General features: G+C 61.6%; 1 protein-coding gene across 2 annotated transcripts; it reads right to left on the reverse strand.

Annotated features, from left to right (window-relative positions):
• Window positions 1-896: 896 nt before the first annotated feature.
• C15H16orf95 (chromosome 15 C16orf95 homolog) lies at window positions 897-11,225 on the reverse strand. Of its 2 annotated transcripts, none has more exons than XM_078032790.1 (7): window positions 10,849-11,225; window positions 9,499-9,550; window positions 8,874-9,014; window positions 5,783-5,929; window positions 4,235-4,271; window positions 1,754-1,943; window positions 897-1,137 (listed from the first exon to the last, which is right to left on the reverse strand). In XM_078032790.1, exons 3-7 carry the CDS (start codon window positions 9,012-9,014, stop codon window positions 1,119-1,121), a joined length of 534 nt encoding a protein of 177 aa, XP_077888916.1. In that variant the 5' UTR covers window positions 9,499-9,550; window positions 10,849-11,225; the 3' UTR covers window positions 897-1,118. The 2 variants fall into 2 exon arrangements, with proteins under 2 accessions (XP_077888916.1, XP_077888915.1); XM_078032789.1 differs by lacking the exon at window positions 10,849-11,225 and adding an exon at window positions 10,179-10,692.
• Window positions 11,226-15,884: the final 4,659 nt, after the last annotated feature.

The raw sequence follows: 15,884 nt of genomic DNA on the forward strand, positions 1-15,884 counted from the left end.
GGTGCCCAGCAGGCAGGTCAGATCGAGAGCCGACTCCTGGTGCCCAGGGACGGTGCCCAGCAGGCAGGTCAGACAGAGAGCCGACTCCTGGTGCCCAGGGAGGGTGCCCAGCAGGCAGGTCAGACAGAGAGCAGACTCCTGGTGCCCAGGGACGGTGCCCAGCAGGCAGGTCAGACAGAGAGCAGACTCCTGGTGCCCAGGGAGGGTACCCAGCAGGCAGGTCAGACAGAGAGCAGACTCCTGGTGCCCAGGGACGGTGCCCAGCAGGCAGGTCAGAGACAGAGAGCAGACTCCTGGTGCCCAGGGACGGTGCCCAGCAGGCAGGTCAGACAGAGAGCAGACTCCTGGTGGCCAGGGAGGGTGCCCAGCAGGCAGGTCAGAGACAGAGAGCCGACTCCTGGTGCCCAGGGAGGGTGCCCAGCAGGCAGGTCAGAGACAGAGAGCCGACTCCTGGTGCCCAGGGACGGTGCCCAGCAGGCAGGTCAGACAGAGAGCCGACTCCTGGTGCCCAGGGAGGGTGCCCAGCAGGCAGGTCAGACAGAGAGCCGACTCCTGGTGCCCAGGGAGGGTGCCCAGCAGGCAGGTCAGATCGAGAGCCGACTCCTGGTGCCCAGGGAGGGTGCCCAGCAGGCAGGTCAGACAGAGAGCCGACTCCTGGTGCCCAGGGGACGAGTACACGGTCGGATGGTGACACAGTGAGACCACCTGGTCGCAGGCCTCGGGGGTGGAAGTTTCAACACGTGGATTGTGGATCTCTAAAAAGCCAAGGTGAGACGCACCTGAAGCAGGCCTCCCCCAGGGGTGGTGCTGGGCCTTGGCCGGGGGCACGCAGACAGGTCTCTCCTCCCAGGACAGCGGTGGAGAAGGAGCCCTCCTTACTAGAAGCCAGCCTGGAGTTTCTCAAATAACCTTTATTGGCTGTGTGCACACCGGAATCTCACCTGATTTCACACCAACTCACTACAAATAGAGTCACCTGACCAGTCCCGCGGACGGAATCTGAGTGTGAACTAGAGGAACGGGCAGACAGTGGGGTCACAGGCCGCTCCTGACTGCGGAGGTGGTAGAGGCCGAGGCTGGTCTTCTGTGGGTGTGTGACAGCAGTGGACAGTCCAACTTCAGATCCAAAAATAATGGCTGCAAAGAAAGGAGCCGCCCAGCCTGAGACCGCAGCCTGGGTGCCCTGGTCCAGGCTGTCCACTGTGCTCAGGGATGCGGGAGGCACAGCCGCAGAGGAGCAGTCCTGGCCTTCCGGTCGCCAGGCAGGGCCAGTGGCTCAGCCTGAGCAGCCCGCGCCCAGGAGGGCCAAGGACCAGCTCCAGGCGGCACAGGGAGCAGGGAATGCGGCTGCCACTCCTGTCCTGCTCCCACTCCCTGCAGGGAAGGCTCTGGGCCCTCACGCTGCCCAGTGTCCACCAGATGGGTAGCCCTGGCACCCCGAGCCTAGCTGGGCACGTGGCTTGAGGACCTCAGGCATGCCCCGCACCCAGCCACACAAGGCCTGTTGCCAACATCCAGCCGAGACAGGCCCTTTGGCCTGAGAGCTAGGCCAGAAGCAGCCAGCCCTGCCAGAGACGGGTCATCACCACCACAGAGGCCTTTCTGGACAGAAGGAGATGCAGGGCTGGGAGGTGGGCGGGAGTGGGCAGGACTCTGGGTGCCAGAGCCAGGCAGGCATTGCTGTGCCCGACTTCCCAGGACAAAGCCCACCACAGGGAGCATGGGCCCAGGCCACCCCAGCCGCACTGCTCACCGCATGGATATGATGGCTCCCAGGAGGGCCTGCAGGAGGGTCAGGAACGGGGCCGGGGGGCCAACTGGCCCCCCCAGGGCCAGCAGCTCATCCTGCTCAATGGCCTGCAGCCGCCGCCGCTTGGCCAGGGGGCGCCTGTTGCTGCAGATCCGCCAGCGGTTGTGCCGGGAGCGTACGTCCAGGGGGGTGTCTAGGGCAGGAGGGCTGGGCATGAGCGGGCACCTGTCCCCGAGCCACCTGTCCCCCAGTCGCCACGGAGCAGGGTAGCCTCGCAGCGTGGCCTGCAGCCTCTGAGGTGCCCTGGGTCACCTCTGCCTGGGATCTGCTCCAAATCACTGTCCAGCAGGGAGGGGCCGGGAGGCCTCAGGACACCAGCAAACCAGAGCCCTGGGGACAGGCCTGCGGGGACCAGCAGGATGCTTCCCCAGGGTCCCAGCGGCGTCTTCCCAACAGTCCTCGCCCGTGACGAAGCCAAGAGCAGAGCCGCCAGGACCCCAGCTGCGTCCTCCCAGGGGCCTGCTCGAGACCACGTCACAGGAGCCTTGCTGGGAGCACCAGGACCTCTGCAGCGACCCCTCCCCAGTGCTCTGTTCCCTCCTGCCCTTTCCTCCCCATGGCCAGGGGCGTGGACTGTCCACACAGACGCCCTGGCGTGTAGCCGCCACCCGTGCGTGCCCAGGCAGCCCCTGGCGGTACGTGACTCCCACCATCGTGGGGGGCTCCAGTGTTCACCCCACAGCAGCTCAAGCTTCCACCCTGACCCTTCAGGACCGTGTGGCCATCACGTGGCCCCACGATGCTATGAACAGGAAGCCCGCCACGTGAACACGGGAGCACCCCAGCCTGAGACGGTAAAGGCACTCTCCTGGGGAGGTTCTGCCGCAGAGGCACAGACCGAGCAGCACAGAAGTCCCGGTTACGAGAAAAATACAGACTTTCTCTCCAAGTGGACAGCAGTTGGCTTTGGGACCAAGGAGAGCACCCCCAGCACTCAGACCTGGGCCGGACGTTGGAGGGGACGACAGTCCTGTGCTCGCAGGAGTGAGGAGACGGGTGCTCCTGTCCCGCCTCAGGGCCGCAGGCCTCCTGGCTTGGCCAGTTTTGAGGCTAGAATCACGCTCAGCACAATTGCCCGAGCAGAAGACCACGCCTGCGGTGGAACTGACACTGGCTTAACACGTCAGTCTGTGCACAAGGCTCACAATTTGCCTCTTTTTTCTTGCTGTGCATTTCTGAGTTGCTGAGGCTGACCTCCAACTTGTGCTCCTCCTGCCTCAGCCTCCTGAGTAGCTGGGATTGCAGGTGTGTGCCACCCGCCCACCTGGGTGGGACCCTGTTTCGGGACTCTGCGTATTTTCCTGGGAGCAATGCCTTGGGCTCTCCCCAAAGCCTCCCCAGGCAGTTCACCGGGTCCCTTCCCTGTTGCTCACAGCTCCCTCCCTGGGAGGCAGGTGCCGTGTTTCAGGTGGACCCTTGTGGCCATTCTCCTCCTGAGCACAGCTGGTGAGCACTGCTCGCCACTCCGTATTACGCTTGGGGGTCCCTGCTGGGGATGGGAGCATGTGGAGAGTCCCCACGAGCCGTGTCTGAGCAGAGCCTGCTTGTAAGGAGGACAGACAGCCCCAACTGCCCCACACAGAGGCCGGACAAAGTCTGCTCCTGAGCCCTGCTCTTGCCGGTGGGGCAGTACCAGTGGCCAGTACCTGTGTTCGCATCACGAAGACGGCCCTTCCCAGGCACGCCCCCCGTGCCTCTGGGAGTCCCCAGAGAGCCCCTCACCGTCCCAGAGCACCAGCCTCCTGTCGGGGGACTCACTGCGCAGAGCCCGCACGGTGTCCAGGGAAGGACGCCGCACCAGCCAAACGGGCCGGCGGCCCTCTGCAGGGAACGCCCTCAGGACAGGGCAGCCCGCTCTGCAGATGCACACAGGGAGGACAGCTTCTCCCAGACACCAGGCCCTAGACCTGGACACCTGCAGACGCTCTGGACGCACGTGTGAACACACTCTGTGCAGAGCCCGCGACTGTGAGCACAGGCCAGGCCCAGCGCGAGCACACTGGCTGCATGGCTGGTCACAGGGACGCGGTGAGCATACACCTGAGAACCGCCCTGAGCGTCCAGCACACCATGAAGGGAGGGTGAGCACATGGCAGGTCGTAGGTAGGAATGTGGGCCACGCCACGATCACGGTACACGCTCATGGTCACACGCATGCACGCACACCACACCTCGAGCTGAGGAGCCTGCAGCTGAAACACTGCAGACCCTGCCCAGCCCAGCAAGGCTGAGAGACGGGCAGCTGCAGCCCCCTGGGACACTGGGAAAGAGCCGCGGGTGGTGCTGACCGCTGGTGGGCAGGGAGGCACAGCAATGTCCCCTGTTCCGCAGACGTCTGGGGGAGCGAACCCTCCCCTCCCACCAGGAGGCTCCTGGGACCCCCTTCCCAGGGAGGGGAGGTGAGCCACCCGCTGGCCCAGTCACCTTGCAGGGCCTTGAGATTCCGCTGCTTTCTCACCACCTAAAAGACAAGAAGGGGCGAGCGCGTCAGCCCAGGGACCCCCAGAGGGGAGGCCAGAGCCCCCATGCTAGGGCCTGCAGGTCCTCTCTGGGGGTAGCCAGAGGGTCCAGGCTGGACAACCAGCATGTGGCATGAAGGAGGAGGGAGGAGGAGACCTCTCACTACGCCAGGAGGAGTGAAGGCCCCTGGGGAGGAGGGCCTGCATGGGGGTGTGGACAGTCAGGGCAAGAGGACAGGAAGCCAAGGGCTGCCCAGGGCCAGCCCTCCCGCACCTCTGCAGGATGCTAGGGGTGGGAGAGGAGAGACAGGAGGGGTGAGAGCAGGAGGAGGTGGGAAGAGGAGGCAGCAAGCAGAGGGGGAGAGGGAGAGGGAGGAGGGGGAGGGGGAGAGAATGAGAGGGAGGAGGAGGAGGGGGAGAGGGAGAGGGAGGAGGTGAGGAGAGTGGGAGGGGGTGGGAAGAGGAGGCCACAAGCAGAGGGGGAGAGGGAGGAGGGGGAGAGGGAGGGGGAGAAGAGGGAGGAGGAGGAGAGGGAGGAGAAGGAGAGACAGGAGGAGGAGAGACAGGAGGGGTGAGGAGAGTGGGAGGAGGTGGGAAGAGGAGGCAGCAAGCAGAGGGGGAGAGGGAGGAGGGGGAGAGGGAGGGGGAGGAGAGGGAGGAGGAGGAGAGACAGGAGGGGTGAGGAGAGTGGGAGGAGGTGGGAAGAAGAGGCAGCGAGGAGGGGGAGGAGGAGGAGAGGGAGGAGAGGGAGGAGAGGGAGGAGGGGGGAGAGTGGGAGGAGGTGGGAAAAGGAGGCAGCAAGCAGAGGGGGAGGGAGAGGGAGGAGGGGGAGAGGGAGGGGGAGGAGAGGGAGGAGGAGGAGAGACAGGAGGGGTGAGGAGAGTGGGAGGAGGTGGGAAGAAGAGGCAGCAAGTAGGGGGAGAGGGAGGAGGGGGGAGGAGGAGGAGAGGGAGGAGGGGTGAGGAGAGTGGGAGGAGGTGGGAAGAGGAGGCAGCAAGCAGAGGGGGAGAGGGAGGGGGAGGGGGAGAGGAAGGGGGAGAGGGAGAGGGAGGAGGAGGAGAGGGAGGAGGGGTGAGGAGAGTGGGAGGAGGTGGGAAGAGGAGGCAGCAAGCAGAGGGGGAGAGGGAGGGGGAGGGGGAGAGGAAGGGGAGAGAGAGGGAGAGAGAGAGGAGGGGAGAGGGAGGAGGAGGAGAAAGGGGGGAGAGTGGGAGGAGGTGGGAAGAGGAGGCAGCAAGCAGAGGGGGAGAGGGAGGAGGGGGAGAGGGAGGGGGAGGAGAGGGAGGAGGAGAGAGGGAGGAGGAAGGGAGAGGGAGGAGGAGAGAGGGAGGAGGGGGAGGGATCCAGGGCAGGAGTGCCACACCTCTGCCCTGCTCACAGGGCCACCCAGCAGTCACCAGAACCCATGCAGGTCGCAGGTGGCAGGTCGACCCTCCCTGGCTCTGTGGGGAGGCTCCCGCCTGCACCCCTCACCTCGGTGCCCCCCAGCCCCGCTGCCGTGCCAGTCTCTCCTCACCTTCCTCTGAGACCTCAGCCCCCGCGGCACCCAGTACGGCATCACAGCCTTGGTCCTAGGCAGCGGGAGGCGGCCCCCAAAGTGGTGGCACGGGCAGGCGCATGTCTTGGTGGCTTTGGGGATACAAAACTGGACCATCCTGGGGATCTACCAGAGGAAGGCGAGAGAACGCTCTAGAAGGATACCCAGCAGGACAGGCCCCGGGAGGCCCTCTTGCAGGCACCCCAACCTCCCGGGCCGAGGAGCTCGGATGCCCCTCTTGATGGCCCACAGGACCTCTCAGGTCCGCCTGCCACCATCCGCAGGACACACAGGTTGCGGCTGGAGGAGCGGCTACATCCTGCCCTTGGGCACCGGCCACTCTGCATCTCCACACGCTCAGCTATAAAGGGGACTCTGCTGGCGTTCTGAGTGGACATTATTTGTGATCCAGATTTCCACTCCTAGGGACACTTCCTATCTGAACAGTCTGCACTGCAATGGGCACATGGGAATGTCCACTGCACTCCTGTCAGTAGTGACCACAGCCAGGCACCCTTCTCAGGGGACAAAAACCTACACCCCTCCATCTCTGTCCCTCTCCTCACCATGTCCCCAGAGAGCTCCTATCTGGGGTCCTTTCACCCTGGAGGACAAGGACCCCTGGCCCATCCTGCCCACCTCTTCAGCATGGAGCCCAATCTCCACAGCAGCTGCTGGACTAGAAACAAACCAGCCTCTGTCCTGCCCCTGAGTGCACTGCCCAGTACTGCCCAGACTGCCCAGCACGGCCCAGCACTGCCTAGCACTGCCCAGCATGGCCTAGCATGGCCCAGCACGGCCCAGAACAACCCAGCATGGCCCAGCACGGCCCAGCACTGCCCAGCACGGCCCAGCACGGCCCAGCACGGCCCAGCACGGCCCAGAACAACCCAGCATGGCCCAGCACGGCCCAGCACGGCCCAGCACTGCCCAGCACGCCCCAGCACGACCCAGTACTGCCCAGCACAGCCTAGCACGGCCCAGCACGGCCCAGCACGGCCCAGCACTGCCCAGCACGGCCCAGCATGGCCCAGCACGCCCCAGCACGGCCCAGTACTGCCCAGCACGGCCCAGCACGGCCCAGCACGGCCCAGCACTGTCCAACAGGAGAGAATAAGAAAATGGACTGAGTTGGGAAAACATTCTGGGCTAAGACGACGTCCCCAGAAAGTGTCAGTGAGTCCAGTCAGAGGGTGCTGGGTAAGTGCAGGGGGACGGACTGCCCATGCCCACTGAGACCTGTGCACATGGACACCAGCGGACGCCACTGTGGAAGGCTGTGGACTGCCACACAAGCATCACACGCTTCCCCCTCCATCAGGGGAGCCTGGTCTCGCCACAGCACAAAGTGCCCTTTCTCAAGGGGCCAGGTGGGCACCAAGCTCCTGAGCTGGGCTTCAGCACAACCTACAGCGCCTCACTTTGAAAGCCACCGACAGGAGAATCAGAAGACAAGCCAAAGACATGGAGAGACGGTCACACACAGCTGACAAGGGACTTGGAGCCACAATAAATAAAGAGCTCTGAAAACTAAGAAGGAAGCCACAATCCCTTCGTTTAAACCAACAAAGTATCTACACAGACACTGCCAAGGACGACACGCAGATGGTGAAGGCGTGTGGCCGGGGTGGGGACAGGCTCCCGGGAGAGCCTCTGCCTGCTGTGCGCCAGGCCCTGGTTCAATCCCCGGTGCCGCCAAAAGAGGGGGTAGATGGAGAGATCTTTGATAGGCTCAGTCCTCACAGAACACAAGTCTGAACTGCAGGCCACCCACACCTGGTAAAGGGACAGACTGGGCCTGGTGACACAGCACACTCACAGCTCCAGGCTCAACCTCCAGTACCACAAAAAGGGAAAACATCATGAAAATTAAAAAGTGCTGGTGACTGAGAAGGCAAAGGACCTGGGCCCTGCACCGCCGTCTAAAAAGGAGGTGGAGCGCCGAGCGGGGACAGCCCGTGGAGAGGGCAGCACAGGCCAGCCCTGGGCTCACCCCGGCACTGGAAATAAGTCATCGCACACCACCTTCCGATCCAGCCGCCCTACGACTAAGCCTTTACCCCAGAAGAGCGGAAGCATCGTCCTCCTAAAGACTCAGCACGAAGGCCACAGCGGCTTTGCCTGTGGCAGAGCAAACGTGCAAACAGCTGGACATCCTTCCATAGGAGCGTGGTCGCTCCACACGGAGGAGCGACACTCGGCAGTGACAGTGCCACCCACGCACACGCCACATGGCGGAGCCCCACAGTGACGACACCGGACTCTGCGAAGGCAGCCTGGGCACACTTCAGTCACATAAAAGCCTCGGAAACACAGACCAGCCACCGGACAAGCACGTCAGCAGCTGCCTGGGGCCTGGGGCTCCTGGACCGTCCGGCAGACACACACTGCTCTAGGCGGTCTCCCGGGGCTGCGCACGAGCTGCTGCCGCGACCTGCCGCAGTTCTGCTGGGGACGTACGTGTCAAGGCTGACACACTGCACACACAGGCAGCTTATCCACGTCACCCATACACCCACAGAAACAGTGCTTTAAAAATCTGTTTAAAACAGGCCGGGTGCAGTGGCCCACGCCTGTGATCCCAGTGACTCTAGAGGCTGAGGCAGGAGGATCGTGAGTTCAAAGCCAGCCTCAGCAATTTAATGAGGCCCTAAGCAACTCAGTGAGATCCTGTCTCTAACACAATACAAAATAGGGCTGAGATGTGACTCAGGAGTCTAGTGCCCCTGAGTTCAATTCCCGGTACCAAAGAAAGAAAAATCTGTTTAGGACACACAACTCAGCCAGGCACCATGACACCCATGTGTAACCCAGCAACTCAAGAAGCTGAGGCACGAGGACCACACGTTCAAAGCCAGATTCAGCAACTTAGTGAGGCCCTGTCTCAAAATATAAAGGGCTGGGGGTGTGGCTCAGCGGTTAAGTGCACCTGGGTTCAATCCCTCGTACCAAAAAAAAAAGAAAAAAGAGCCACACACAAAAGTGTCATTCATACAATGCTTATAATCCCAAGGAGGTGAGACCCCTGACAGTCACCCGGGCCCAGGTGAAGACCCTGACAGCCACCTACCTGCTTTTGAGGTCTCAGGGACAGAGGGACCCAGTACGGCAGTGCTGCCTCAGCCCTGGGCACAGGCCAGTGGCCCTGGAACTTGACCTGGCACTCACAGCAGACGGGCTCCTGGGGGAGACTGCAGTGGCCCAGGCACATCTGAGCAAGAGGCAGGCAAGGAGGGATGAGGGACGTGGCAACATGAGCTGGGGCCCTGCCTGGACCAGTGGTCAGGGCCAGCAGAGTGGGGAGGGGACAGGGCAGGCGCCCCCCTACTATGACTCCTCTGACAGAGGCAGGCTGCATGCTCGGGGAGCCCCCCAAAGACAGCAGAGTCCACCCCCAGAGGACGAGGCGGCTGGCTGCTCCTGGGGTTCCTCTGTGTCACTCCACGCAGGGCTCTGCCCCCTCCAGGGGAAGGAAAGGGTAGGTAAGAAGTCAGGGCCTGGAGCAGGCCACCGGGGCCTCTAGTGCTCCTGGGCTTCTGGACACAGCGAGGAGCGTGAGGGCCTGGGGAGGGACGGTGGGAGGGTCTCGGATGGCCCACAACCGCACACTGCCCTGTCACGATGCAGCCTGGACTCCCGCCCTCACTCTCCCACCCCACAGGGTCGGGCAAAGCAGCACGGGCTGGTTCCCTCACCGAACCACCTGGGGAGTGCACTTCTCTCCTCAAGGTCTGAAATGTGCTCTTCCTAGAAAAGAAGAGCAGGGAGGCTCTGTGTAAGCCGGGGCCAGGTGCTGGGAGAGGGTGTGGGTCCCACGAGCCCCGTGCTCGGAGCTGAGGAAGTGTGGGGCGACGCTGGGGGAACCAGCACCCCCAGCCAACCTGCTTCAAGGCTCTCAGCTAACCTTGCGCCCAGCTGGGCAGGAAAGACCAGTGTTTCAACTCTGGAGAACTTTCCAAAATGGGGCTGCCACTCACCGCCTGCCCCACCTAGGGCCCTCCTTATCAGACACCCCAGGCTGGCTGGGCGCTGAGGGACATCGAGGTGCCCTCCTCCACAGTGAGCACACTCCAGTGCAAAAGCTGGTCAGATGGGGTCTCCAGCAGGTGTAAACCCAGCACAAAGCCAAGCGCAGTGTCCCTCACAGCCGGATGGTGGAAACCATGTTTCCATGTTTGGTCACTAATGGAAGGACCCTATAATTGCTGTTTCATTTACAGTAGCAGCTTCAGGTCACTGAGCTCCACTGCCCCAGCTAATGCTCCCAGACAGTGGAGGGCTGCCCTGCGCCACCCACGCCCTTCTGTGAGGCCAGCTCTGCTCTTTCCTTGGGCCTTGCCCTGTCAGCCACGTAGTCCAGGTGGGCCAAACCCACCGCTCCGGCCTGGAAGGTAGCCCTGGAGATGGGCTCAGAATGGCGTCACCACTCCCGTCTGCCCCGTGAGCCTCCATCGGGCCGTGCGCCGGACTGGCCGGGAGCCGTAGGACACTGCTTCCCCGCGGTGCGCCTCTGACCACGAGGACGCTCCAGGTCTTGCGGGTCACTTTGCGTAGTGAGGGAGGCCGTCCAGAGAGCGAAGCTGGGAGACCAGGGTAGGGCCCGGGTGCACAGCTAAATTCAGCCGCCCCGGAAGGCTTTATGGACACTTCCAGTGCCGTGAGATGTCCGCCCCGTGTGCCCGGGGGGGGGGGGGGGGGGCAGTCACGGGCGTGGCCTCGGGTGGCCAAGCGAGGGCCCTCGCCCCGTCATGACGCGCCCTGGCGAGTGCATGGGGCGCAGCGCGGCCGTGGCGCAAGCCTCACGGTGAAGCGCCCCGCTGCCCCCACTGCGCCCGCTTCCAACCGCTCCCACCTGCAAATGGGCCCGCGCCCTGGCGCACGCGCGCCCAGCTGGCGGCTGATTGGCTCTCGCGGCAGGGCAGTGCGGACAGGGCCAGGGAGCGCGGAGCGCGGTCCTCGCGAGCCGTATGCCTCCCTGGCCTGGTCTGGCCTGCGTGGACATCGATCGGAAGCCCACCGCCCGCGCTCCGGGGGAGCCCACTCACCCTATCTGATGTGCGAGCTCGTGCGCCCACGGGGCGCCCCAGCAGGGGTCTCTGTCCCCTGCAAGGAGAGAGGGAGGTTGCAGCGGCCGGCAGGGCTACACACGCAGCCCCAGGACAGCTTCCGGGACAGTGTGACCCTTAGATGTGTGGCCTGAAACTCCAGTACGGCTGGGTGCCGCGTGTTCCGTGCTGAATCTGGCAACCCTAGGATGGCCAGAAACCAGAAACCATGGCTGTTAGATAAATGTCTACTGAGCACCCTGGGTTTGAAGGCTGAGATTTGGCAGCTGTCCTTCAGAGACTGGACGCTCTTGGAAACTGGGGTCCTCTGGCCTGCTTTCCTGTCCCTGGTCTCCCACCTGCACCCTCACTCTCAGGTGTGTGGCTTGAGTGGTTGCTGAAACAGAGACAGGAGTGTGTCCAATATTTCTGTAAAACCCGATGCCTTCTGCCTCTCCAGTTGTGTTCCTTAAGTTATCTTGAACTCCAATTTGTATTTCTTGCAAATGGTTAGATCTTTCCTCACTTTTGAGATATTTTCAGGCTGGTTATAATACTCAAATTATCTTGGTTGCCCAAAGGGTCATGAGCAAGTATAGCTGTAAGGAGCTACCCCCTGCACTGCTCCTGCCAAAGAACAAGCAGGATACTTGCAGGAACTTCTCAGATTTCTGGGCTCCATTGTATGACCATTAAGATCATGACCCACGCTGGGTGTGGTAAGGCACCTCTGCAATCTCAGCCACTGGGGAGGTTGAGGCAGGAGGATCAAAAGTTTGAGACCAGCCTCAGCAACTTAGCAAAGCCCTAAGCAACTTAGTGAGACCCTGTCTCAAAAGGTAAAAAGGGTTGGGGGTGTGACCCAGTGGTCAAGTGCCCCTGGATTCAGTCTCTGGAAAAACAACAAAATGAGCTTCTAGCCTCGCGCTCCCCGGGCAGCACTGATACTGCCTGGGCGGTACTCTTCCTGCTGAAAATTTCAGCTGTCACCCCAATGTGTCTGGGTACATGGCTTCTCTGCTATATCTGTTTTCCTCCTGTGAGGAATAAAATATTTGATAGCCTACTTTCTTTTTTAAAAAAAATATTTATTTTTTTAGTTGTAGTTGGACGCAATACCTTTATTCCATTCATTTATTTGTATGTGGTGCTGAGGATCGAACCCAGGGCCCCGCGCATGCTAGGTGAGCGCTCTACCGCTGAGCCACAATCTCAGCCACTTGGTGGTCTACTTTCAAAGCAAGATATTTAGTTTAAAGGGTGCACATGGCTCAGCTTGTGATGGAGGGTCACTGGAAGCCAGTTTGCACAACAGCTCACTAACGTGACAACTGCAGAGAGCGAAACCCCAGTGAGCTGTCCGCATGTCCTTGCCTTGCACCAGCAGACTTCAGGATGAGCCCCCACCTTGGTGCGGCCTTGGTACACCCAGGCTTGACAAGTCCAAAGTCAGCCCCCACACACCCTTTTTCAGAGAGATACATCTAGATTGGATTGTTCAGGGGCCAACTAAAAGGGAATGAGCTCATAAGGAAATTTAGGCACATTCAGGAAGATTGTAACCCCGCAGTACTCAGCCTATGAGGAACCTGGGGAGGAACCGAGTCTCGGGAATGAATTGTTTCGGTAACCACTTGCAAGACCATCATTAAAGTCTCTCTTCCACTGTACCTTGTGTCTCCAGGTCCATTATCTGGGTGTGGGCAGGGGAGTGGGTTTCTCACATTCCTGGGCCCATTGAAACGTCACTGTCGCCCAGCAAGGCATAGATTCAGGCTCATGCATCCCTGGAAGCTCTGGTCCTCACCACAGGCCACTCTTACACCTTTCGTGTAAATAATAAGTCATCACTGACCCCATTCACCCAAAAACAGCTAATATTAAAAGGACCAAAGATCCTAGTTCTGTCACGGATGTGGCAGCTGGAACCTGTGTACTTGGTTCATGAAGTGAATACAGCCACCCTGGCAAAATGGCCCTGTTTGTAAATCCTAAACGTGTGCATCCATGGTGAACATGCAAGACAGGTGAGGGCTTATGTTCACCCAAACCGGAACCGAAACTACCCCCAGCAGCTTTCTTCCAACAGCCCCACACTGGAATGGCCCAAGTGTCTAGCTACAGGAGAAGAGATTTAAACAGACCATGGCACATAAACACGGAGGGACCCTACCCAGCAGTGGGAGAGAACCCTGGGACCACAGATGGGCAAAGTGCAGACACAGCAGCCCACCCCAACATGGACACGGCCCACGGTGCCAGATTCAGAACCACAGCGCGTCAGCATGCAGGGTGTGAGCCAACGGATGCTGCACCCTCCTACTCCAGGGGCTCTGGGACCGGGCCTGCACCCCTCCTCACTCTGCCTCTTATCAGAGACTAACAGCAGACAGCCGCCTGTCCTTTCTGAGCCTCAGGTCTGTCTGCAGAAGAGCAAGACACAGAGCCAGCTTCAGGAGCTGTTGGCTTGGCGCTAGGGAGGAACAGGACCTCGCCCGTCTTGGCAAGCGCCTGCCAAGGTGTGAGGCGAGACTGGGCATGGAGACTGCTCAGTCTGCCGGGGCCAACGGGCATGCACACAGCATCTCCTCCTCCCTGGGTGTCTCCTCCTTCCTGCTGCACACAGGAAGCTGATTCAAAGGAAGCTCAGAGAGGAAAACGGAGAAGCCTGTGGCTACCAAGAGTTTGCCTTCCAGGTTTGTGCTCCAAAGCCCCAGGTAGGGAGAAGAAGAAGCAGAAAGAGTTCTGTGACTCCCAGAGTCATGGGGACCCAAGCCAAGCCAAGGGAAGGTCCTTGATCCCTCAGAGAAGGAGTCACAGGTGCCCCAGGACACACCTCCCCACAGGGTCTGCCCAGGCAGAGGCAGGGCCTTCTGTACGGATCGTCCCTGGCTGAGAGCAGAAGCGGTGCTCGTCAAGAGTCCCTCACCCTGCCTCAGGCCAGGTCTGTGTCCACTCAGAGAGCACCAAGCACAAACTTGCACAAGAGGACACTGGGCTAGTGGCTACACTGCAGAAGCCACCAGACCAGAAGGGACCATCAACCTGGCTGGATGGGGTGGAAAAACAGGTCTCTGGAGACACGGTACACCTGCCCATCCCCTCAGCATTCACCCCACTCTGCCAGAGGCCAACACCTGCCATGCAATGGCTCCTAGCCACCAGAGGGTCTCCTGACCATGTCTGGGGTAGATCTCAGCGATAACAGAAGTGTATAAATGTCCCAGCTTGTCTACACTGGATGCACCTGCGCTGACTCCCAGCAGCCCCCACAGGACTGAGCTCTGCTGCCCACACTGCTGCCCCTCTTGATGGTGCCTTTACACTGACCCCTGCTTCCCCACCTCTCCTGTCCCCCTCATCTCCCCCCAAACCTTGAGATGACGGCCTTACCTCAGAGTCTGGTTTAAGGGACTGGAGGCCGTCCAGAGCTAGGGTTGGTTCACTTAGAGAAGAAAGCAGTGGCCCTTGGGCAGACCCACTGGGCAGAGGGACACTTGCACCGGCCACTGCTAGGCATGGGACACTAGCAGGCTGTAGCGGTGGGGGGTGAACAGCTGCTGCTGGGCAGAGGCGGGAAATGAGCAGAGAGTGAGGCGAGAGCTGTCTGGCTACAGGCTCCAGGGACTCGCGTCTGAGCTTCCAGAACTCCGGCAGGGAGAGTGGGGGCAGGCTCCCCTCTTCCTTCAGAACTGAGCTCCCCAAGGTAAGGCAAAAGGGCTTGTCCCCCGCTGCAGAGGACTTACCCTACCAGGAGGAGCAAGGGGTAAGCCTCTGCAGGGCCTGGGCAGTCTGCGGACCAGAGTGGGACCCCTCTAGGCCAGCTCCTTGCCTGGATCCAGGACAAGTCCAGAAAGGAAAGTCTACAAATCCGAATCCTGGGGTGAGCTAAATGTGATTTCAAAGTCCATGCTAAGAGCTGTGATTTTAGAGACCTCTCTCCCCTGAGTGGGGAGACTCGGTGTGAGCGGGGCCAAAATCCCCGGGGCTTCGTCGGCTGGCATTTCAGGCCGACTGCCCTGGACACAGACTCTGCAGCCAGGCCCGTGGTGACCCCGCAGGCCGTCCTGTGCAGCCTGTTGCCCAAACCCTACCTCGTGCTCGGGGGGCTCCGGGCATCTCCACGGCCCTTGCTCCCGTCGCTCCAGGGCTCACCCCCGCCCCAGTCCCCCTTTGCCTTGTCCTGCCGTCTGCTGGGGGACCCGGGGTCAGCGTCGTCCTCCTCCTCTCAGAGCAGTAGGAAAAAGCTCGGCCTGCGCGGCCAGCCAGGCCTGCAGGAGCACTGCACCTCCTCACCAGCCCACCCGGGTTCCTCGGGACCACCCTCCCAGCCGCCCACTCTCCCCTGCCTGGTGGCCCCCGTAGGATCTCGCCTTCCAACAGAACTGCGGAACACGGCACAGGAGAGCAGCTCCATGGTGACGGGGCAGTCCACACTGTCCAGCCTGCACCTCCCCTCCTGACCTGAGAGCGGAGAGGCCAGGCCTGAGGGGACAGGGACTCACTCTGTGGCAGGTCTCCCAGGTCATGCTCCAGGTGGCCTTCTGAGTGACTATCTTAAGAAGGGCCATCCAGCACGTTCAGAGTAAATGTCCTCCTCTGTCACCTGGGTGATCTGGGCATCCACTATCACAGTGGCTCCAGAGCTGAGCCCCAGGCAGGTGGGACCTGAGGCAGCACCCATCCTCCCCCTACCCCAGCCAGCTGCAGCTGCCCCCCCAGCTGCCCCCCACCTCCATGTCTCCAGCCTCAACCTGGCAGCCAAGCCACTCCTGAGCCTGGGGACCCTCCTGGGGCTTCCCTGGGGCTTCCCTGGGGCTCCTGGCGGCACCGTGCACACCCACAGTCCAGGCTCGGCCTCTCTCCTGCCACAGCTCACGCTCCGGCCTCACCGGCCCTTCCTTGCACTGCTGTTCCCTGCCTGCTCACCCTGTGTCTCTGGCTGCCCCACTGGCCCTCGACCTTCCCCTCGAGGAGGCCTGGGTGAGTCCACAGACCAGGAGTGGCCAGCGCAGGCCTGGGCCGCTCCCAGGCAG

This window comes from Ictidomys tridecemlineatus, chromosome 15 (genome assembly GCF_052094955.1).
Source record: "Ictidomys tridecemlineatus isolate mIctTri1 chromosome 15, mIctTri1.hap1, whole genome shotgun sequence".
Lineage (NCBI taxonomy): Eukaryota > Metazoa > Chordata > Mammalia > Rodentia > Sciuridae > Ictidomys > Ictidomys tridecemlineatus.